The sequence below is a fragment of the Xenopus laevis genome, chromosome 9_10L (genome assembly GCF_017654675.1).
Source record: "Xenopus laevis strain J_2021 chromosome 9_10L, Xenopus_laevis_v10.1, whole genome shotgun sequence".
Lineage (NCBI taxonomy): Eukaryota > Metazoa > Chordata > Amphibia > Anura > Pipidae > Xenopus > Xenopus laevis.
In genome coordinates this window covers 87839634-87865449 of record NC_054387.1, presented here as the reverse complement: position 1 = coordinate 87865449, position 25816 = coordinate 87839634, and the positions used below count along the sequence as shown (strand labels likewise).

Here is a 25816-nt window from a genome sequence, read left to right as displayed (position 1 = left end):
GACAGAGAAATACTGCTTTCTGTTCAGTTTCATTTACAACTAACTTTAAAACCACTAAACGTTTATAATTAATGTATATTTGAAGTTTGTGTAGAATTATATTTTCGTTCATGCAAAATGTTTTTCTTTTGGTTTACATCCCATTTAACTGATCAGCATGCAGGGGTTAAATAGGGCTTGATCTTGAAGAATATATTGCCACTACTTTTCTATTTCCTATTTGATATTGTCCTGATGTCATTGCTTGGCCTCTAGACTTAAAAGTTAATATGCACACATGTTGGGATAGGGCCACATGAAAGGACCAATGTGGTCTTCAACTAATGGGATTTATACCTGCCAGACAGACACTGGCCAACCTGGTGGTCATTTTGGAAATCCAGTAAGATACAGACTGGGCCTGAAGGAGCTGAGTCAGTGCCTTAACTGGGACTGTGTAAAGCCAACTTTTTAGTAGTGCTGATAAGGATTTGCTTAAGCATCAAATGCAAGAGTGCCTCCCTGCCCTACAGACCCCCCCAGATCAATTTGTGTGACAGTCTGCATGTATACATGATGAGGAGCAATCAAGAACTTTATGTAATAGCAATGTTCCCTCCCTCCCCTTTCCCCCCATATCCAATGCTCAGTAAAACCAACCTTGCAGAGGATTATGATACTGCCTTCTGTTCTGTCGGCTACCCTACTAACTCTCATTGCAAGAGAAAACACTCTAAGGGGCAGATTCACTAAAGGGCGAAGTGACTAACGTTAGTGAAAATTCGCCAGCGTGACATCATTTCATTACTTTGGCAATTTACTAACGGGCGCAGGCGTAACTTCGCTAGCAAAGTAGATAGACTCTAGCGGTAATTCGCTCCCTCAAGCCTGGCGAAGTTGTGCTCTGGCGAAGGGACGCAAATTCACTAAGATTCGTATTCTACTGAACGTTACCTCTTGCGCCAGACTTCGGCACTTAGTGAATCTGCCCCTATGCCTAATGCAGTTTTCTCTGCCTCTACTGTCAAGTTGTGCCCCAAGCTACTGTATAACAACTCGACTTGGCTTGCACATGTTCTAAAGTTCCGTACAGTTCCATGGAAATTAATTTAAAAGCTACTTCCTTCAGTGAAATCCTAGTTTTCTATGGTTATACAAGGGAAGAACCATTTACTTTTACCAATAACCCTGGGTACACGTACACATAGAATAGGTAACAAATTCTAAGAAGGAAGCAGTTTTATGATATTGCACCTACATTGTTGCCACATAAGGGGTGTGGGGAGTCATATGCTTGTAGGTAGAACCAACCTTTCATCCTAAAACTGAACTAAACTCACAGCTGATCCCCTACCCCACCAATCAGTCATGGCATCGTATCTAGTCTATCAATTGCTTCTGAGTGTGTACTGGGGTTGTTGACAATCCAGTAAGTCTGGATGCCAAGCATGTGTAAATTAGAAATATCCTTCCTATGAAGCTCCAGCTGTGTTAAACTACAATTCCCATCCATAAACTGTACTTCCCTGAGAGCATATTTGAATGCCAAAAGATTTGGTGTCATCATCATTATGGGTTTGTCTATCATGATGTCCTTGTGTGATTGTGTATGACTACACAAGCAGAGCATAATAGACAAACACATAAGTCCATGTGTGCCATATACTAGATTCGGAGGTACTGTAATTATGCCAATTCTTGTCAGTCAGAATGTAATAGAATATATATATATATATATATATATATATATATATATATATATATATATATATATATATATATATATATATAAAAATAGTCCCTCTGGTACATTCAATTACAAGCAGGCACATCTAATCCGGAGTTTTTTTAGTTGAATCTGGGTGCAGGGTCAAAAGTAGTCTCCACTCCAATCAGGGATGTACAGTTTGTGGTGTATATATATATATATATATATATATATATATATATATATATATATATATATATATATAGAACATCATGTTTAAGGTGCATGGCTAAGCCTGGTATTATTGGAGGATGGTGCTTGACCGTGACAAGGGGGCTGGCTGTGTGGGCTCTGCTCCTTATTGGCTGCTGCTCGCCCCCCTTCTGCTCAGCTCACTGCAGACGTCACTGTGAGACCTGTGCTGAATCCTAAAGCAGCTCCATCCCTCTCCATTCATGAATCTCCTGTGACGTCAGGAGAGCCCTGGGCTTCTGTTTGCAGTGGGCTGCAGAATTGTGTGGGTGGCATCTCCCTTTCCCTTTGCATTTCATTCTCCAGGCCCCCGTACATCTCACTAGATCTAGATTACTTTGTGCATTGCTAATCCTCTCTCCTCTTCAGCATCTTTAAAGGGACGACATGGAAAGCGGTCTCCTGCAGCACTGTGAGTATCAGCTGTCAGTGTATCCTCTTTGTTATATTCCATTCGAAGGGAGCATGGATGAAGTGTGGAGGGGTGGAGAGTAAGTGTGACCGTGCTATGAAGGACAGATGGATGGGCTGATGGTCCATCTGTCCTGTGAGATCTCTTGGGCATGGAAATGATGCTGTGGGACTAGAAAGCTGATAGCTCCCACTGCTCGATGGATCTTGCCATACAGAGTCTCAGCTGCTGTATTGTGAGCTCCCCTGTCCTGTCAAACCCCCAATTAAGTGAAGTGCAATTTTCCTTTGTAAGACTATACTATGGCACAGCTGAGCAGCACAGACAGCAGGGAGAGGGCAGATTCCATTAGGACACAATAAATCCCTCTTCTATCACGAATGCCTTCTGCTTTCCGATATCCTCAAAGCTTGCACTTTCCTGCTGCTGTATTTTAGGTAACATTTTTGCATAGCGCTAATTTCTTGTAATTTTCTTTGTTTTGTGTTTTTTTATGGTGATTTTATTATGAAAGCTTATAGGCAAGGGCAATATTGCACAAGGAATACAAAAAAGTGTCACTTTGTATGGTGAAACCATTTAGTCCTATATGTAGCTGCATGGGCTCCAGTGGGGTTCAGAACAGCTGCGAGACTTATACCTCCTGACAGTGTCCTGGGTAATGCAAATAGCAATGATACACACTGTTTTGTATTTTTTTCATGGCTTAGTCACAAAGAAGTTCCTGGAATACTAATGGAGTTTGTACTTTGTTATGTTTAATTTACCAATAGGAGTTTAACAGCTGTAAGGAACTTTCTTTTTGCATAAAAGAAGTGTAAGTGCAGTTTTTACTCATTGCAAGGAGCAGGTCAGGCATGCTGTGATGCATGACTGGGATGAGTGCTGATGTGAAGCTAGTAGACAGTTTCCCAGAAATGAGCCCAGAGTTGAAAACTAAATGCAGATTAAAAAGAAATTTAGATATTTTTTTGTATACACAATGCAATTAAATATGGACTATGATATTTGGATGGTAGGGCTCAATGCCAGTATTCATGGGTGATGATATTCTTACATGTATATTGTGCATTATACTAGCTATGATTATATTAGTACAATTCAACTGTGTTGTTTGCAACCTATTAAACCCAATTCCTTATCCACACAGGCTCCTTCTGAACTAGCCTAAACCCACCCAGATCTGCCTAACCACTTCTTATTTCTGTATGCACCACCCCTTTTTGCTGGAAATGTGCAGATAGGCTGTCCTATACAGCACATATTCAAGACATTAAAGGGGACATCCACCGAAAAACATATGGCTGTTTTTAATTTTTTGCATAATGAATGATTTTAATATTTTCAAAGAAGAGAATAAGTAATGTGCAGGGCATTATGGTAACTGGAGTCTTGGCTGGAAGTGAGTTTTGATACATTGTTTCTCTAGTGTAATGTAACGTGTAAAGGCATATATTGGCACTGCTGTTTGTTTCAAAGTACATACTGAAGCATTAGATAGGTCAAGAATTCCTTACCGCCTACACATAGTACAGTGCGTTGAAAATGTAGTGTCCACATAGATTGTGCTGCTAATGTGAATTTAGGCCAGTTAAGCTTTGTTATGCTGCAGCATGATCCTTGATATCCAGAGTTTAGTAAATAAATGTATTTTCTATTTAATACAGTAAAGGCTTAAAGGAAAACTATACCCCCAGAACAATGTAGTATAAAAATATATTGTATAAAACAGCGCATATGTAAAACCCTGCTTCATGTAAATAAACCATTTTCATAGTAATATGTAGAAGGCCAATATTTATATATACCAGTTTGCTAACTATCTGTTGCTTAAAGGGATCCTGTCATCAGAAAACATGTTTTTTTCAAAACACATCAGTTAATAGTGCTACTCCAGCAGAATTCTGCACTGATATCCATTTCTCAAAAGAGCAAACAGATTTTTTTATATTCAATTTTGAAATCTGACATGGGGCTAGACATTTTGTCAATTTCCCAGCTGCCTCAGTCATGTGACTTGTGCCTGCACTTTAGGAGAGAAATGCTTTCTGGCAGGCTGCTGTTTTTCCTTCTCAATGTAACTGAATGTGTCTCAGTGGGACATGGGTTTTTACTGTTGAGTGTTGTTCTTAGATCTACCAGGCAGCTGTTATCTTGTGTTAGGGAGCTGCTATCTGGTTACCATCCCATTGTTCTTTTGTTTGGCTGCTGGGGGGGAAAAGGGAGGGGGGTGATATCACTCCAACTTGCAGTACAGCAGTAAAGAGTGATTGAAGTTTATCAGAGCACAAGTCACATGACTTGGGGCAGCTGGGAAATTGATATAATGTCTAGCCCCATGTTAGATTTCAAAATTGAATATAAAAAAATCTTTTTGCTCTTTTGAGAAATGGATTTCAGTGCAGAATTCTGCTGGAGCAGCACTATTAACTGATTCATTTTGTATAATTTTTTTTTCCCATGACAGTATCCCTTTAAGTATTCATTTTGGGGGTATATTTTTCCTTTAATAAATCCATGAACTTATGTGGTCATCAACCAAGAGGATTTTCCAGCCTGTTTGATAATATCTGAATGAGCTCTGGTCATCTATTGGTCACGGAGAGCATACATTTGGCCCCATAAATCAGATAGTAGGCTGATTAGCCAAAGTATAACCATATATAGAGTACTTTGCTGTGCAGTAGGCAACTACCATGAGTTTGCCTTGGTTAACCCCTGTCTATATCGGTCTATAAGTAGGTAGCAAATGATAAATGCTCTACTCCAAACTGCTCCCAACTAGAGTTGTGGGTTTTGTTGTTGTTGATGTTATAGGTTGGCAATAAATGCCAATAGCATAACAGAATTAAAAACAAAAAAATGTTTGGAATTGCCCATAGCGCTCTTCTTAGCTATTTTAGGTATTAATATATCAGTTATATCAGTTTAGAATCATCTCCCCTACATTCTTCCATGTGTCAGGTGTTAGAAGGATGACACCATTTCTGGGACCCTACTACGTCAGATGGGCAAGTTTCCCCTATTGCAGCGTGAGGCTTCTGACTAGAGATGTTTCCCAGTGCAGTGAATTATTTGTAGGCTAATAATAATTATAGTTACAGGAGTGCCACAAATGGATACACAATTAAGTGTGATTTGAGTAAAGAACTATAGTCAAAGAACGGGCTCAGAAGCGCTCTGAGATTCTAATATTCAGAGATGTATTTAAGTTTGGACTTCTTTCTGGCTATAACTAGTAAAAACTTAAAAAAGCTTTGTACTAACTATTTGGGTGTAAATATTGCCAACACATTATGAGACATGACTTTTAAATGGTTCTGTCCCAATAACAGTATATTGGCACATTTGTTGTTATGCTGGAGCGTTACATCATTTATTCTCTAAAGGAAATTTTGCCGCTGACAGTTATGTGTGCTATAGATCCTGGCTTGAGTGAGTATGAAATGCAGGCAGAAGTTGGACAAAGCACAAATGCACTACACTACTGACTTAAGTACAGACAAAGAGTATCATGCTCTGTATTTTGCAATATGTGCTATAGTTGCCAACATCAAGCTTCCATCTGCCAGCATAATTATATCCATGTGTATTAGGTCTAGATAACAAAGGGAAATTAACCCAGTGTGTGTGTGTCCTTGCTAGATCAGCAAGGGTGGTTTTCAGTAGTTGTTTGCATTACTATACACACTTGTTTAGGTCCTTGGAATTTACTTTAGGCATCTTGCAGAAAAAAGGGTAACATATTTTTTGCTATTTATAGCAAGGCAGACCATCATGCATTCATGTTTGGGTAGTGTATACCTACAGGATATATGGTTTCAGTACCTGTCCTGTACTTATGGACCACTGCTCTCTATACTCACTGCTGGTTCTGACATGGAACAATATAGTAGAAGACAGTTCACTCCAGCCAGTATGCCATTTCCCATAAGGTTTTGCATACAACGTCACAGGTTTGATAATCATCTGGTTCTACTCTTTTGGTTCTGACTATTGGAACAATATAAAACATATAAAGGGTAATTTTCTAAGCAGAATGCAATGTGCAAAGAAATGCAGTGGCAGTTGGCCTTTTTTTGTTGCACTTTGCACACTGCGTTTTACCTTTTGGCAAATTGCTGCAGGCTGCACTGTTTTGCAGGGGCCAGCCCCTTGGATAGAGGCATATAGGTGTCCCGCTCTCCCCTACCTATCCTCCTAGCTTGTGAGCTATTCAGATGTGCTCTGCTCCTCATGTTGGATTTGCAGTTAGGCACGAGTAGCAGAGCAAGTGCAAGTGCTCTTTAAATAGGCACTAAAGGGTGTGTTCTTTCACCTGTTAGCACCCTAGCCCTTGTACGATGAGGAATAAAAAGTTGCCCCTATAGATACAATTCTCGACATTTAGTAATAAAAACCACTGGAAATGTATAATGAAATTTATAATGTATGTGTATTGGGAAGTTGAATTATGTCCATTGGGTTTTACAACTTCTTTAAGTGGAATTCCAAAGCATAAGGAAATAAAGTATATCAGAGGTAAGAACTATATGAGCATGAGATACTACAGTGCTTTGCAAGGTTCCAGATTGAATTATGCAAATTCACAATTAGGTCAAGGGCACATAAGGTGTTCTGATTTCCTGGAGGTAACTGTGGCATTCAAGACATCTGGTTTACTCCTCTCACTTTTGTGTCTGCCGATGCCCAGTCGCTCTTCAGATGATGAAACCTATTGGCTTTAGGCTAGGTAGAGGTAAAAGCAGAGCCTTTTCTTTGTCTCCAGTGAAATGAAAATTAGATGGCTGTACATTACTCTATTAATATGATGCTAGCCTCATATTCCCTGATTCTCTGCTGGAGTAGCATTGCATGAAATGAACTTGCCTTGCCTCAGGCAACCAGAATCCTTTATGCGTTTCCTGCACTATAGTCTACCCAGCATAATGTACTCTGCCTACCTTCTTGGCACTGCTGGGGAAAGACTCCCAGCAAAGAAGCCAAACCTTGCCCAAATTACTGTTTAGTCTCATCATATCTGCATCCTGAATTATGCTTGCATTTGTTAACTAAATTACTTTAGGTAAACTGATAATAACATAAAGTTGTAAGGAGAAGAGAATGTATTTTGTTTGATTCCATGGAAAAGTATATGGAGAACAGACAGTAACATGTCTTTCTTATATACAGTGTAGAATAGTGAATGCTAATTTCCCCTGTTCTGAGAAAACATGTGTTTCTAGTTATTAAATGTTTTATATTGCAGGCCCCTTTCATTTGAAAGATGCCATTGGAGTTCCATTAATATGTAATGATAGCCAAAAAGTTTGCAGCATATCTTGTAATCCATAGCAACCAATTTGGTGTTTGCTTTCAAACAGATGACCAGTAAATGATTCATTTTGATTAACTGGTATGAAATGTTAGACCTGGTGCAAACTTTGTTACTTTTAATACATTAAAGGGGAATTTCGGGTTCCAAACCAAAATTTGATAAAGAGGCCCACATAACACAGAAACCCCTAATATACCCATAACAGTTACCAGTTTCTTCAAAAAGTATGAATACATGCCATTTTCTATGCTGCAATCCAGCTGGTTAACAGTTCTTCTCTTTCTATATCATTTGAAATCCTGATAGGGATGGAGGGACTAAACGCTGATGTTACAAATTGTAACAACTACTCTACAGCTTACAGACAGCATGCAGGAACTACATAACCCACAATGCATTGCACTGTGATGTTCCGTTCCTTGTTAAAATCACGTGTGCAGGGAATTGTGGGGTTTGGAGGATGCAGGCTGTTGATACAAAGTAACAGTAGTCAGCCAGCTCATCAAAGTAGTCAGACAGATCAGCAGTAGAGCAGGGATCTAGGCCTAGGGAATTGTTCCAAACCATTACAAATCATGAAAAATCTGCATATTTTTTAATTGATGTATATTGCAAAGTTGCTTAAAATTATGTTTACTTTTCAAAAAGCTTAAGTTATTTTTGGTGGAGTTCCCTTTTAACAAACTAACAGACATGAAGTACAATTGCCATTATGGGAAGTGCCAGATTCCGACTCATAATTGACATGGTCTTTATGGGTACTTCCTCAATATTTCATGAGATAAATTAGATTTCACCCTTCTGGCCATGGGCTGAATTAAAAAACCTTGATGGGTGAGTATAAAGACAGGAAAAAATATTTTAATAGCTAATAGGTTGAGTGTTAATTAAAGGGAAACAAAATTTCTAACAGATTTGAAAGAATCGAATAAAAAAATAAATAAATAAAAAGCAGTGGCATACAGGGCAATATCGGGTGTCTTATTTTTTGGGTCACAACTGCCTGTCTGGGTTTCAGCATTGTTTCAGCCTTGCCTCATGGCAGGAGCAGCCCTGCACACACATGCCCCCAAATGTCAAGTCCCCACTCCCATATGTACCTGCTCTGCCTCCGATGTCATCACCTTGCTCTTTTGTTTATTTTTTGCCAATGTCAAAGGTGGCACCTCTAAAGTGGCTAATACAGCAATTATGACCTTGTTATGAGGTGCCACCTTTGACATTGATGAGATTCGGGAAGATTTAGTCGCCCGGCGATAAATCTCCTCTTCTTTGGGGAGACAAATCTCCCCGAACTGCCTCTAGCTGGCTATAATCTAAATCGCCGGCACTCAGAATGCTTCGTTTTCTGAAGTTGCCTGAAGTTTCCCCGTGAGGCGACTTCGGAAAAATGAAGCAAACCAATTGTCAGTCCTCACTCACTTTTATCTAATTTATCAGGAATTCTACTGCTTCATTCTATATTTTACACAGGGATTACATTTTACCTGCAACTTGCTTTCCAACTCTCAAATAGTTGCCCTTTTTGTTGGATGCCTCAGGATCACCTGCCTGAAGCTGCAGATGAGCTTCAACATGGAGATGGCCACTATTTCTGTTTAAACTAAGGGAAAGTTGTGCTTACCACTGAACTTTGATACCATTAAGTGGGTGCAATAAGAGTATGGCCACAAAATGCATAAAGAAAAAGACTAGAAGTGATTTGCACCTATATATATATATATATATATATATATTTAGTACACAAAATAGGGCTTGATCCAGAAAGTCAGAAAACCACTGGCCTAATGCTGAGTAAGGCATTTCTTCTCTTACAACCTTGCTAGCAAATAGAACACTGGGAGTGCTGTGCAAACAAGTAATGGTTATATCCACATAAACCTTGCTCTGTGCTAGGGTTTGATATCTTGGTTGGTTAAAATTACATATAGTTTGCAGATATATTTCCAATAGCTCAGGTATGCTGTGAGATTCCAATAATGAGTGATTGTATCGATTATCATTGTTGTAAAATCATAGATGTTTTATATTGACTAATATCCCATTTAAAACAACCACCCACCTAATCAATGTATATACACATATAGCAAAGTTTCTCCTCAATCCTCTGGATTTTTGCTAGTATAGCTCTCAGCACCACTCCTAGGATTTATAATGATATAAGACATGCAGTCCACTAGCAGCAACAGAAGCACAACTGCCAACTGAGTGACTAAATGTACTCATCTAAAGGAGTGGTAAATGTGATGCAAGGGAGCCATGAAAAACTTTGATCAGGCAATAAATACAGGGCTTGCACCTACACTATGTTTGCAAGGGGTGTGCGAGTAGACAGCATGTTGCAGATAACATGACTCTTTCTGCCTATTTTAAGCACCATGAACTTAGCAGTTTCTAAGTAAAAAGAGTCCTCAATTATCTCAGGAGACACACACTAAAAAGAGTTGTCTAAGGATGGCCACACATGGGTTGAGTTGCTGAATATTAATGCAGTGAGGCTACAAGCATGGATGGACATAGTGTACTACATAGATCAATGCATGGATATTTGAGATGAATTAAATGAAAGTAGTATGTGACTCACCCCATGTAAAACATAAACAATAGGTTACCAGTAGGACTGGTCTTATATTTTGGCCAGTCATCAATGAACAATCTGACTTTCCCATCTCCCCCGACCTGCCACTAACCATTCAGATCAAAGTCTTAACATTCCGACCAAATAAAGTAGTTAATGAACAGATCAGCCGATGTTCTGCCCCTGACAGCAATCGTACGATAGACAAAGCTAGTGACAGTCTCCCACTGAAAATCGTACGATCGGCAATACACGCAGAGATATTATCCGCAGCTTTCTATTCTAACCTGTCCGATCGACCAAACGACCGATCACCGCCGGACAAAAAATGTCGGGACTCTCCACACACATTCCGAAAATCGTACGAATCCTCGATTCGTACGGTAAGATCTTTGCGTCTATGGCCAGCTTTAAGGTATGAAGGTATGATTAGCTAAATTACAGAATGATCCCCTATCTGGAAATCACCCGCCATTCTGGATAAAAGGTCCCATACCTGTAATAGGTTTGCAGCAAGGCAAAACAGAATAGTTAGTTCCTCTTACAGATAAGCCCAGTAATGCTTTTGTGAGAGTGTCTGATATTGCAAATGGGCAGCTGCTTAGATGTCAGTGTCCCCGGGAGTCCTTGTGTCAGTGAAAGGAGGAAATGAAGTCCTATTGATTTCCTAGATCCGGTCCAGCTGCATTTTACTTTCCCTGCTGCTTTATCCAACCCAGGCCTCTCTACTGTGGTGGGGGGGGGGGAGGTTGGCAGAGAACCAGAGGCATTTCCTAAAGATCTCCGGATTTGGTTAGTGGCACTTTTGTACAGTATATTATATGGTTCAGTAATGTGCAGACACTGCTAAAGGCTAAAAGCAGAATAGCTGAGTAGATCTTCTTTGAGCAAAATAAGTTATGTTTCCCTTTTTTTGCTGCATTGTTAACTTATTCAAGCCAAATGGCATTTCAGAGTGAATTATTTGTGGTTTCCTCCCTGGTGGAATAGTCAGGTGGCTGTCGTTCTTCTACCCATTGTAGTACAGGTATAGGATCCTTTATCTGGAAACCCGATATCCAGAAAGCTCTGAATTAAGGAATGGCTGTCTCCCATGGACTCCATTTTATCCAAATAATCCAAATTTTTAAAAATGATTTCCTTTTTCTCTCTAATAATAAAACAGTAGCTTGTACTTGATCCCAACTAAGATATAATTAATCCTTATTGGAAACAAAACCAGCCTATTGGGTTTATTTAATGTTTGAATTAATTTCTAGTAGACTTAAGGCATGAAGACCCAAATTACGGAAAGATCCGTTATCCGGAAAACCCCAGGTCCCGAGCATTCTGGATAACAGGTCCCATACCTGTATTATATTAGTGACCCATTAGGAATAGGGTTGGCCTAAGAAGCGGAAAAGCTGAACTAAATTATTTTAGACAGTCCTTCGGCTTTTAGGCTCTGTCTAAATCATAAAAGTTTTCCTTTCTTTGAATTATATGCTCAGATTAGTGAGATTAAATTACAAGCAGAGCTGTGGAGTCAGAGTCAGGAGCTATTTTGGGTATCTGGAGTAGGAGTCGCCAAAAAAGTTCTGACTCCTAATACCTTTAAATGCAAGCACTGAAAATAATCAAATCTGATTTAAGAGTTTATGGGGCAAATTCACTAAGCGCCGAAGCGCCGAACGCTAGCGTTACTTCGCTAGCGTTTGGCATTTTCATTACTGCGCAAATTCACTAACGAATGCTGGCATAGTTTTGCTGGTGTTACTTCGCACCCTTACGCCTGGCGAAGTTTCGCTAGCGACGTAACTACGCAAAGTCCCAAAAAACGCTGGCGTGTTTTCTACATTATTGGTGATAGGCTGAAAAAGATCGAAATTTTTTTTGGGGCTCCCCTCCTTCCTCCCTACATCTCCTGACTCATGGCAACTTACCTAGACAGTGGGCACATGTGTAGGGCAAAATAAAATTTTTATTTGATGTTTTGAAGCTTTTCTAGCCATTTGTAGTGCTGATACGTATTCCTCCATTGAAATTTGAATTTGGCACCGTATGCAAATTAGCCTTCGCTAGCGTAACTTCGCTTTACTTAGCGAATCAACGCTAGCGCAACTTCGCAACCTTACGCTACCCCTGAGCGCAACTTCGGATTTTAGTGAATTTGCGAAGCGCTGGCGAAACTACGTCTGGCGAAGTGCGGCGAAGTTACGCCTGGCGCAACAACGAATCTTAGTGAATTTGCCCCTATGACTGTGAAGGAGGATATGGCAGAAGCACTTCTGTTTCTAAGAACAATACTTAATTTTGGATTGTATTTAACAGCTATTCTACAGATACAGTATACTGTATGTCAGGTTCAATTAATATAGAAGTTGTTTTAGGTTTTACAATTGTTTTTGGTTTATGTAGTTTAACTTTGATTTTGGTTTAGAATTATCAAAATATATGGTTTTTATTTGTCAGTTTTGACAGTGATAAAGTGCCTTGTATGTTGTGTTACATAAACTGAGGTGTCAGAGTCGAAGGATTTACCTGTATGTACTGACTCCACAGCCCTGATTACAAGTTTACAATATAAACCACATGTCATGATTTTACATTACAATAAGTATAACCCAGCAACGTCTGAAATCATTGACCTCTGCAAATGATATTTAAATGAACTTGTGGATGAGCAGCTGTGTATTCTCAGTGTTGGGGTTTGGCTGTGTTGAGAGCAGAAGATTAAAAGGATCAAGGAGGTATTCCGTGTGCAAATAAGAAGAAAATGATAATGATTATATTTCCTTGTTCTGCTGACTAATGCAAATCTTCCCTGGTGCCCAAGACCCAACTGTGTATTGTGCCATGCTACTTAATGTTGCATACTGCCTAATTGAATACCTCCCAACATTTTGGAAATAGAAAGAGGGACAAAAAGATTTGTGAATTTTTTTGACCATGCCAATTTTGTGGCCACACCCCCAATTACCAAGTTAATTTTACAAAATTTGGCAGGTTATGAACGTTTGAACACATTTCTGTGGTTTTTATGTGTTATAACAGTTTTGCTAACAAAGGTGAATTGCCCTTTATGCTGTGGAGTTCTCCCAAGAGACCTGCTTATCTTAAATTGTTACAAACGTATCTAAGTATCTATTATGGGCTCTCTGCCGTAAGCCAATTAAGTTAGAAATCAAAGAAAAAGTCAGGACATTTCAGTAACTGTGGGTTGAGCTGTCAAAAACTGGACTGTCCCGTGAAAAATGGGACAGTTGTGAGGTATGTCTAATTGTGTACTCTGTGTATAGTACCATGCTACATTCTTACAACATTCTTATATCTGGTGCAATCCAGCCTAATATTGTCCTCAGTGTATGGTTCCATTGTACTAATTAATGAATGTTTATATCTGGTGCTACACTCACTGGCATAACTACCATACAGCAGACCCTGTGGCTGCTGTATGGAAATACCTTTTTACAGCCCCGTCTGCCTCCTAATTTTCGTGAGCGCAGGCAGCTGACAGCAGGGCAGGAGTGAGATGCTGACACAGAGCGCCGGGCCCTCTGGCCCTGGCCATGCCTTTGGTAGTTATGTCACTGGCTATACTACCTAATATTTTACTGTGTGTGGTTCCACACCATATATTACTGTTCTTCATTAGCTTAGATAAATATGGATTGTACAGTGCTGCATGCTTATGTGGATAAAATAGGTGTTGGCCAGAATCCACTCTGTGTGAGTTGCCATACCACCTTGTATTGCATCTCACTGGTTGGAACATGCTGCAGGTTTATCGACAAAGAATTGGTATGAGTCTGAATCCGTGAATTTAAAGGAGCCACATTTGTGCGGATTTGCAGCCACAAGCACAATTTGACTGCACTAAAATTGCCATAGTTTTTGTGCAAATTGATGGCATTCATAAAAGGTTGGTGCCACTGAAGTGCGCCTATTGATGCTGTGGAACCCTGGAATTACCTCAACCTCAAAGGGTCCCACACCAACTTGGATACAAATTTGCACTTTGCACATAGCACTCATAAATATATTTAGTAACAGGGATGCAACATATTTATATATAACTTACACTTGGAGAGCAAGTTTTACATTATTTCAAAGAAAACTCACATCTTTATTATACTAATTTTTCAGGTTTTTTCAGTGATTGGACTATAGAGCTTGCAGTCTACTGAGGAAATAGATGTGATGGTGGTGACAAGTAGGTGGTACATAAATATGAACAGATGGTTGTCTTTCAGGCTCCAGTATCTTTTGCACATGATCATTTGTTGGCAGAGAACTCAGTAATGCCTTGCAATATCTGCACGTGTAGCAGCTTCTGAGAGAATGATTTTTAGTGCAGTGCACCCTTGGCACAGAAACCCTTTTACTTCCACAGTCTGTGTGGTATCAGCTTCCTTCTTCATTGTAGATTTAGCATTATAACTTTTTTGCATTTTTGTTAAATCTATCAATTCTACAATTTGTGATTATTTGCCAGCAGCTCCTTTTTATTATTATTTTTAAATAAGATTTATATGGGGAAGTAATTTTGAAAGGTTATTATGTGTTTTGGAAATCCATTCTTCCCAGCAATGGCATGCCTAAACCAAATCCTCTTAGTGCAGTTCTCCAAAGGATTACCAGCGCTTAGGGGCTCAGAACACATTCTAAAAATGATGCCCCGGTCTCCCAGCTATTGGGAGGTGAACTGAATGTATCACTATGAAAGCAGATATGTAAAGATGGAGACTAGAACGCTGATTACGACCTTCTCAAACTAGAAAGCACAGTAAAAAATACAAAAATCATGAAGTTAACAAATGATGGATTAGAAAGATGGGTAATAAAATATCTAGGCAGAGGATGTTTGGCATTGACCAATTTTTTCATAACGGCAGCACCAGAGATTTTGATCAACACACTGATACTAAGCCCCAGTTTGTTTCCTATATAGTTAAAATCAAAGCCCTAACATGGCCCTATTATGAAATCCCTCCTAATGGTACCCAGTGAGCAGTTTATACTATCATAGTGATAGTATGACATAGTGACAATTCAGTGATCACTGGAGTGATATGAAAATACTCTTTTTTTTCTACTTAATGCAGTGGTTGGAATTTTATAACTCCAGTTCTTACATTTACCCAATATATAGCACTTTAAGCTTTCACCCCTGTCTTCTGTTATCTAAATCGCTTAAAGGAGACCTAAACCCCCTAATACAGTTTTGACTGATAGCCCCATCTCCCCAGAACCATGGATGGGTTGGTTTCCAGTGAATATGCCACTGCTCAGTGATCACTGGCATGGAAGCTACTAAAGGAGACCTAAACTCCCTCATAGGTTTTTCACTGCTACCCCCCTGTCCCTCACCCCAGGACCATGGATAGCTTCACTTCCAGTGCATATGCCCTGCTCATTGATCACTGGCATTGGCTACTTGGACCAGAAGAGGTAAGGGAGCCGCTAAAGGAGACTGAAAATCCCTCATAGGTTTTTAACTGATATCCCGCTACCCAATTCCTGTCTCCCCAGGAGAATGGATAGATCGGTTTCCAGTGCATATGCCCTGGCTCAGTGATAAATGGCATTGGAGCCTTGGACCAAGAGTGGCACAGAAGATCCTAAATACACAGGGAACAGTTAAGTCTTATGTAGTAGGGTTAATACAGCTGGGGAAGGCTAGAGGGACTGTGTAGGGTTACAAGTGGTTAGTTCCCCCTTAAACAATCATTATACAGGTATGGGACCTGTTATCCAGAATGCTCGGAACCTAGGGTTTTCCTGATCAGAGATCTTTCCATAATTAGGATCTCCATACCTTATGTCTACTTAAAAATAGTGTAAATATTAAATAAACCCAATAGGACTGTCTCGCCTCCAATAAGGTTGAATTGTATCTTAGTTAGGATCAAGTACAAGGTACTGTTTTATTATTACATAGAAAGAGGAAATCATTACAAATTTGAGCTATTTGATTTTAATGGAGTCTATGGGAGATGACCTTCCCATAATTTTAACCTCTGGATAAAAGATTTCCAGATAACGAATCCCTTACCTATACTGAGAGCTCACAGATCTGAAAAACAATAAATGGCTTGTATGGCTTTTTCACAGTAAAAAAAAGAAAGATTTGCCAGACGGGCGCCGGGCGCATTTAAAGGGAAACCATCATATAGTTACACCTTTTTGAATTCTTGTTTAATTTTGTACACAGCCTTTAATGATGATATGATATTATAATGTTAGACATTTAGAGGCTCATATATCATATTTGTGGTAACTATTCACTGGGTCTCCTTGCTCTTGCTTAGAATCTAGAATATGGGAAGAGGTGTAGCTTTTGATTTTCATAGAACATGTGTTGGGCCAGAAGCATACAATCATGTGCATTTATCTAGGTCTTTAGTTCCCATTTAGGTTTAGGTAACTCTACCAAAAGCAGTGTCTTGCTTTAAGATGGCATGCAGCACTCATACGGACAAAGCTTTGTGGGAAAAGCAGCCCACAGAGCTGTCGTAAAGCACAATTTAACTCTGCAATTTGGGTATACTCATCACCAATCTTCATCCCACTCAATCTAAATATATGACTGCATTCAGTTTGCGCATCAAACAGCTCTGTATTAAATACATCTATTAGACCATCTCTAGGCAGCTGAGAAACTAACATGTACTGCTTTAATATATACTGTACTCGTTGCACCCTGACAAATGCCTGTTATATTCTTTTAGGCCCGGTATGCAGTAGCATCTGTTGCTTATATCTCACATCAGCAAGAAAAATACATTCTTGCTGTAGCCCTTTTTCAATTCATTTATATGGTGTCTACTCAGCAGGGTAGAATGCATCTAAAGCAATTGCTAATTAGTCATGCAGCATGTGGTGTTATTGTGCCAATATTAAAGGCTTCACTTTGCAATGCTACCAACAACAAAAGTAGTTAACAGAGTTGTGTTCCGCTAACATATATATGTATTAATTAAAATATGTTGCTTTAAAATCTTAAGGTACTGTGGTGGCCGAGCCTCCGCTTACAGAACATTAATTGTAAAGGCTGCTGGTAAAAAATCATCTTTCATATGTGCCCTGTATTAAAGGTTGGTTACATAATTGTGATTCATAAAGAATATGCAAGTGAATGAACATAAAGCTTTGCAAAACAAATCTGACCAATCATGGCTGCATCCTGTAAGCAATCATACCCTCTCTTGTCTCAGTAGCTACATGTCATGTTCTCTGCTAAGATACACTAAACAGATCTCCACTTTGATAGAAGCTTTAAAAGGGGTTATGAAATTTCACAGAGAGCAGCAATATTACAAGGGTAAATAAGGGGTGCTTGTATATTGCAACTTATTGTACCAATTGCCCTTATATACCACACTCCCAATAACCCCCATCAGCTGCCACCTGCTTCTCTGCAAAAAGGATACCATTAATTGTGTCCATGTCCCTTTATCACTTCAAGATTTTCAGAGCAGTCAGTTTAAAGCTAGTCAAACCACTAACGGGATGAAATGAGTGGTTTCTATAAAGAGCCAATTTAAACGGAAACTGCTTACAATGGGTGATATAGTTGAGTGTTGAGGCTGCCATACTTGGACATCTGGTTGTTGAGTAACATTTTTATGCAGACTCCAATCAAGTGCCCCCAAAGGCCCAGTGTTTGCTTTTGTAGAGTCAGAATATAAATTTAGCTTAAACGTGAGAAGACATGATTCCTGTTTAAATAGGGTCAAAATACAGGTCATATTTATGCAGAAGTCCTCTATTTTATCTCAAGGGAGCAAAGGACAGCTGTGATAAATTTTGTTTGTTTGTTATTGGGAGAATGGTTTGTTTTTATTCTTTTCTATATGCTATATGCTCAGTCAAGTGGTACAGCACTGCCATTAGGCAAAGGCAGGCTGGAGTCTAATCAAAGACTAGGCCCTTTTTGTGGGCCCAAAAACACAACTGTTAAGTTGTGAAGGTCAGAGTTATGTCTGGGAGGCAGAGGTATGGGCCTTGGCAGATAGTGGGCTAAGAGTCCCCATACCCTGGGGATAGGCCCCTGCCAATTTAGTAATATGGGGTCCCAAGATTTCTGATGGCAGAGAACTCCTCCCTATATGTATTGTAAGTTGAGGCCCTTTAAGTGGGTTACATGGTATAAATCACAGTGTTTGCCAATCCACTCTTCATATGGTTTGTGCCTACATACTCCTCAGTACTGCATGAGCAGTGGAAGGAACAGTGACTGGATTAACTGCAGCAGGTGATAAGCCCAATGGGAGCTCAGTCAGCCTATGGTTTTAATGAGGTCACATATAGCGGAAAGGTCACATATACTGTAGCAGCATTAGATAAATGTTGCTTTGTATTATTAAACAGTATACAATGTTGATTTTAAGCATGTACTTTGTTGTTGTCTTCATATTCATCTTACCCTTCTAACTGTGGAGTGCATAAATAGATAAATAGATTTGTCTGCAGATAAAATGATCTGATGCAACAAATGAAACAGGTTGTTCTTCAGTATATAATGTAGTTACTAGCTCACTTCCTCCATTTACTTTCAACTTAAACTGAATACCCATTTTGTCATGGAGGATACTGCAAAGATTAAACTAACATTGAAGATCCCCTTTGGCTGCAAATTTATAAGATAATATTTGGATACCGAAATCACAAGTCATTGGTAACACCTTAATGTCTTAGATAGGTTCCAAGTCTTAATCATTACACCTTTACTGTGTTTGATGGATCCTGCATTTATAAGAGTTCAACCTGCCCATGAGTAGCATAATATACAGAATTGTGTTATGAATATGAAGGTCTAATATGTCAGCGCAATTGCAAATATGTGGCATTATTGAAGGCTGAGATGCACAAGCCAACATCCAACAACCCTGAACCGATTATGATTGCCATGATAACATGATTGATGGTCGGCTTATATAACAATGGTGATACATGATGAGGTCTGTGGGGCAATTGACAAGCCAGGGGGGCAGAAATATCCCTAGGAGGACCTCATTCCAATAGTGGGCCTCCAATTTTGCAGCTCGTTTATGATTCTTGATGAATATGCATCTGAGACTAAACAATTAAATATACACCCCTTTTTGATATGACCTTATTCAATTGGACTTATGTAGAAAGGTACATAAACACCATCTGAAACTCCAAAAAATAATATAAATGTATATAGTAGAGGTAAGTCTAAAGCAATTGGACTTCATGTAGTGACGTAACTAGAGGGGGACAGGCCCTGGCGCGGGACGCGCTGATGGGCCCCCCGCCCCCCTCCGTACACCCGGAAATCGTGGCGCATGAGTTGCCGGGGGGCCCTGAGGGGGTGCCAGGGGCGATTCTTGCTTTTATGCCGCCTGAGGCGGCCTTCTTTCGCCGCCCCCACCCCTCCCCACGGCACTAACCTTTACAGCGCCGGAGAGGGCAGGGGCGGTCCGCGACGCTTAGTGCAGAGAGCGCAATAGTGCTCTCTCTCTAGAAGAGCCGAAGTTCCGGTTTGAAAACCGGAAATTCGGCTCTTAGTTACCAGGAGCGGCATTTTTGCCGCCCCTGGCAACCAGGGGGGCGCTGCCGCCTGAGGCGGGTGTCTCAACTCGCCTCATTGGTGGAGCGCCCCTGCCTGCTCCCCCGGTAGTTACGCCACTGACTTCATGAGTAGTCTTGAACACGTTTTACCACTCATCCCAGCGGCCAAACATGTATAGTCCATCTTACAGTATACATCCATTCAGCCACAGGGCTGTTTAGTTAGATATTGTGTATGATCAGACTGTGTATGTCTACCTTATATGTACTGTATTAGAGGGGGACCTGAAAGATAAGATTCATTGATTTACCAGAGGTACTCTAAACCTCATATGAGGGATTCTCTATTGCATCTTGCTGCCAGCATTGCGTTCGCCCAGCTGTTGGCACACATTTTTGTTTGTCCTCTTTCCATAAATGCCAGGCCTGGATCCGGCTGATAAACGAGAAGGGGAATGTTAACACACAAACAGAAAGTATCACCTGGACAGCAGGTAAACATTAGAAACAAAAGCCAACAGAGAATCGAATATTTCCTGCTATTCACCTCACAGTCTTTTCTTGTGGATGCATTTCAAAAATGAGTCTGGGTTTGTAAACACGACTGTTTTAAATGGCTTTTCTTGTTGCAACTCTAGATAAAACCCTGCCAGTAGCTTGGTAAATACCGTGTTTTGTCACCTCATAAGAATTGATCTGCCTCTCCATCCCTGTCCTGATGTACAGCTTCCTTTGTATAAGGCTAATGCCATACGGGGCTGATGCTCGGGGGGGCAGAGGAGCAAGTATAGTAATTTATCAAGGTGGGGCATTTATAAAGGTGTGGATGTGGATTTTCTGCACAAAATTGTACTTCACCTCAGATTAAAGTTAATTGGACAAGTTTAGGCAGATATGGTATTGTTGAATAAAAAGCAATGTGACTTTACAGCAGTTTTTTTTACACAGCTTTACATCAAATGCTACACTTCATTACACAGCTACACATTTACACAGTTAAAGTTGTGATGAGGGGTGTATACTAACTCTTTAGTCAACTTTATAAATCTGCGCTTTGCATTTCACACATATTAATCTTCAGTCTTGGTGGAACTGTAACATTCAGAGCCCCAGCAGGTTTAGGTTTTCAGTAGGATTCTGGAACTTGCAGTTTAGCTACAGATGGGAGACCGCAGGTTAAATAGCCTTTATGTATGGTATATACCTAAATTTATCTAAAAATTATTACACAGTGTGCTAGGTACTTAGCATTTATGTCTATATATAAATAGATGTTCAAGGTTGATTGGCAGTAGCAGAAGACATGATTAATAATTGTTAACCCTTAATACCAGGGGGCAATTTTAGCAGGTTCATGAAATATAGATATTTTTTTGGAAACTGCCTAATTGCATGTGCCCTAATTTGCATTTGTATATGGAAATTATGGCAAGGAAGGGTTTAGTAGAACCACATGTAACGCTCAAGAAAAAAAAGATAGAAATTTCCATGTTCGTGTGATGACAAGTTACACGATTTAAAGATTCAGTTTGGCCATGGACTGAATTATGCTGAAAAAGGCCAAATCCTGAACTGAATCCTGGATTTGGTTTCATTCCTAGTTTTATCCGTGTTATCTTTCAGGTTAAATCAACCCTGCCATATAATAATGGATTTTATATTAGTGGAAACATCCTGCTGGAAGCACACACCTGATAAAGGGGTGTGTTACCCAAAACATGTCATACTTTTGCAGTTATTTCTGCTTTGGCTTTCATTGAGGCTGAAATTTATTGATATTGTGTACGTCAGGATGGGATGTTGTAGGAAGTGCCTGCTTTTTACCATGTGATTGGTTGTAGAAACTTAGAATATTATCCTGCACTAGGGGTTAGCAACATGGTATGTATTCACTTAAAAATATAAATTTCAGAACCGAAACAAGTAACACACAAAGGTTTTCATGAGTTTTTCATGTATTGCCAGTCTTGGTCGCACTCTATGACACATGCCATGTTGATAAACATATGCCACCATTAAGCAAGCCATATGTGGGGTTATGGAAATGCAATTTTATTTTTTTTGGCCACACACACTCCTGCCTTATTGATGAACAGATGCTCCTATTGAACTGAACACGTGCAGGGATGGCTTTAAGGATTATTGGCCTATTGGCCTGAGGACCAGTCAATCTGTTATTCGTACTAGTATAGAAAACTTATCAATGCTGAACTGGTGGTATAGTGAGCTAATTCCTGAATAAATCCCAATTTGCCATTTTCCTTCAAGGTACTGCCATGTAGGAAACAACTGGCATCTTGGATCCAAGTATATGGACTGCCATGTGGTCTGCCATGTGATCTGCTGTATTGTAGTTACATCACTGGTAGTAAGAAAAATCAGTTTGTTCTGGCTATTGAATAAAAAGCCAGATCACATGGGGACTTGTATAGATTGGACCACATAGGGACCTTTGTAGACCGGTGTCACATAGATAAACTAGCCCTGCCAATCACAACAAATGACGTGTTACACTCTGTCCTGCAGCACCTAAGATAGATGTTCAACACATTTAGTCCATTTGAAACAACAGCCCTTTAGCTTCCTACAGTCTTTACACTGTCACATGCTGTTTGATTTGGCTGCTCCTTAAGCTGTTTGAGTGTAAATATATTTACACAATAATGAAGCACCTGGTCAGAAAGCAAATGCCAGCACAGCCATGACTAAAACTTCTCGGCTAGATAACCTTATCCACTGACAGATCCATGTAATGTAAAGGCTGTCCTGAAAATATGCCCTCTTGTTATCTACTGTGTATTTCTCTCTGTGCTGAGTTCTGTGGTGTACACAAATGAAATCACACAACACACTGATGCGCTCTAATCCTACCACCTAAATATATTCATTAATAACATGCAAGCTTAATTCCTGCAGCGCTCACCCTTTTGCTGAGTGGGTCCGGGTGCAAATGCCCAGGTCCTGTTGTCGCTTAAAGGAGAAAGAAAGGCTTGGTGCATATGGAAGTGCCAAATCTTAGGAACCCCCAAGTGATTGTACTGACTTACCTGAAACCCCGTGCTGGTGCTCCTATCAGCAGAAAACTTCACCGGCACGGGGTTATACCAGTGAGCCATCTTCTTCCGTCTTCCTCTGTCTTCACGCAGCTGCGCATGCGCAGTAGAAGGAAAAGCCGAACTTTAACTAAAAATTCGGCTATTTCGTTCAACTGCGCATGTGTTTGCCCCGGGAAATTTGAAGATGGAAGTGGATCGTTCCATGGTGCCCACTGGTATAACCCCCGGGCCAGTGAAGTACCGGCTGGGGGAGCACCGACCTGGGGTTTCAGGTAAGTCAATACAATTATTTGGGGGTGCCTAACATTTGGCACCCCCAAGTGCACCAAGCCTTTCCTTCTCCTTTAATTTACTACATTGAATATGCATTAATGGTATACAAGTCACTCACCACTCCTGGTCTCTGGCCCGGGTGCAATGCCCCCAATCCGCAGCTTTGGGAGGCTTTCACAACTGATATGATACCCTTGCAGTGTGCACTCAATGGATCAATAGACAGCGGTGAAGTAAAAACAATTTAATTTACCGGACAATCATCCTAACATGTTTTGTGTGATCCCTTGCGTACTCATAGGCAAATGTAAGTATTACAAACATTTCATCTAAAAAACATTGCTGTCTACTGATCCATTGAGTGCACGCCGCAAGGGTATTGTATCGGCTGTGTACACACATGAACCAGAACCATAGTGAGATATATAATAAGTGCATCAGTATGTATATAGAATCATTTTATAGTTTTACAAATCAGACATTTTTAGATAAGTGCTTTCTTTTTCTGATATCACCAGTCTCCAGGAATTAAGTAGGACTTTTTTAACACAGTGACAGACCTGATGAACATCTCCAATGAACTTCGAGTTGAATGGGTTTATTCTACCCCAGGATAGGCTATGGTAGGCAGCTGTCAGTGAAGCTTTTGCTCTGATAAGTCATGCTCTGTTAATTACCGCACACTCCATTCTACTAAATGTGAACATCGGGGTAGGCAGCGACTGATTTACACAGACTGCCCACTCTATATTCAAATGCTGCTTTTATTTATTGATGAGAGCACATGTCCAAAGGCTTCCCCACTCTCCACTTAGCATTTTAGACATTTTTATAGCGAAATTCAACAACTGATGAAATAATGTAGTATAGAAAACCTACCTTTAATTATTTTGCTGTTATTAAACCTCAATACAAGTTTTAGCACCCCTGGCAGTTATAGGGAACTATTCAGTTCTTCTCTACTTCCCAGAGCAAGGAGAAATAGTGATCAGATAATAATAAGGCCTCTGTAAGTGCCACAAGTGGTCTCGACCACAACAATACATGAGCGAATTCAGGGGGAAGAGATTGAGATTAATGGCTGGCCAGCTGGATAAATACACAATTAGGCCAAAATTATTATTATTATTCTGTTCAAAGTTAATTTCCCTGCAATTTGTATGAACATTTTAACTTGATAAAGTCATTGCACCAGCACTGATCTGTCAAAACAGAATGTCAGACCATTATTTCCCATTCTATGTGTGCATGGTGTTTCAACTGAACTAGAATAGCATATCGCTGCCCTTCTATGTAAAAATCAATTGGCCATGGATAAATCTTTGAGAGCAGTGCAATTTCACCATAGTCAAATTGTACAATATGTGACAAAACTGAATGTGGGCCAGGTTGGCCACGAATAAGGAATACTGGTGACCTGTGTGTGGCCAGACCTAAGGGTAGAACTACATGAACGTTTTCGGCGTGATCCGACACGCTGCGACAAAACGCATGCGTCAAATCCCATGCGACAAAAATAAGGTAAAAAATAGAAATGTCTGATGAAGTCGCAGCGTTGATCCAACTTGACACGACTGTCGGATGCAGATGCTGCATGCTGCGTCTGCATCCGACAGTCATGTCGCATCAGATCAACGCTGCGACACCATCCAACAATGCATTCACTTACCTTATTTTTGTCGCATGAGTTTTGTCGCAGTTTGTTGGAAAACGTTTAGTAACGTGTAGTTCTACCCTAATACATAGATATCATTTATACTGGGGTTGTGCTAAACAATGAAAAGGCTAAGGGACTGATTAATTGTAGTGCATGTTCATTGTGGCTTCCATGAAGTTCAAACTTCTAAGCCAGTGTGTATGTATGCTATTTATTATAAGATGTGATCGATAATATTGTATCTTATTCTCCTTTAGGTCCAAATGCCCTACAATCCAGGAAAAAATAGAAAAAATTCCATCAAGGCAGTAGAGTCTTAGGACTGGCAACCCCATGCACCTGAATGATACCATGGCAAGCCCGCTCGAGCCCCTGAGCTGGTCATCTTCTCCCAACCTCATTGTTGATACCTTACGGGAAGATAAAGACTACAGGGTGAATTATGGCGACTGTACCACCATTGGCCATCACGAGATTAAAGAGACCCCTGATAAGTGTGATTCCCTGGATAATGCTAACAGCCCAGTTACTGCCACTGTCCTGACCTCTATCAGTGAAGACTCCAGAGACCAGTTTGAGAATAGTGTACTTCAGTTGAGAGACCAAGATGAACCAGAAAATACAGCACCTCAGGGCAGCAGTCACTCTGGAGATGGAGGCAGCTACAGTGGAAATGAGGACATTAGAATACATTTCGGCCATTCTGGGAGTGGGAACAGTGGTTTCTTAGAGGGGCTTTTTGGTTGTTTGAGACCTGTGTGGAATATCATAGGAAAGGCTTATTCAACGGATTACAAGCTTCAGCAGCAAGGTAAGAAAGTCAAAATGAAATTGCTTAAAGGTAAGGACTTATTTAACTGCAACAAGAGCAGTATCTGTTGCTGGAAAGCACAGCTGTTAACAGAACAGTAACACCAAAAATGAGTTTTTTAACGTTATGAAAATATCATGCATTGTTGCCCTGAACTGGTAAAACTGCTCCGTTTGCTTCAGAAACACTACTATAGTTCATATAAACAAGCTGCTGTGTAGCAATGGCAAGAATTGAAAAACAGCTATATGACA

At 40.1% G+C, this 25816-nt stretch overlaps 1 protein-coding gene across 1 annotated transcript in view; it reads left to right on the top strand.

Annotated features, from left to right (window-relative positions):
* Positions 1-2156: 2156 nt before the first annotated feature.
* map3k13.L (mitogen-activated protein kinase kinase kinase 13 L homeolog) overlaps positions 2157-25816 on the top strand; it is a 41364-nt gene continuing 17704 nt past the window's right edge. Inside the window, 2 exon segments of the mRNA NM_001172189.1 lie at positions 2157-2351; positions 25009-25562. Of these exon segments, the coding sequence (NP_001165660.1) occupies positions 25085-25562 (478 nt within the window). The 5' untranslated portion in view covers positions 2157-2351; positions 25009-25084.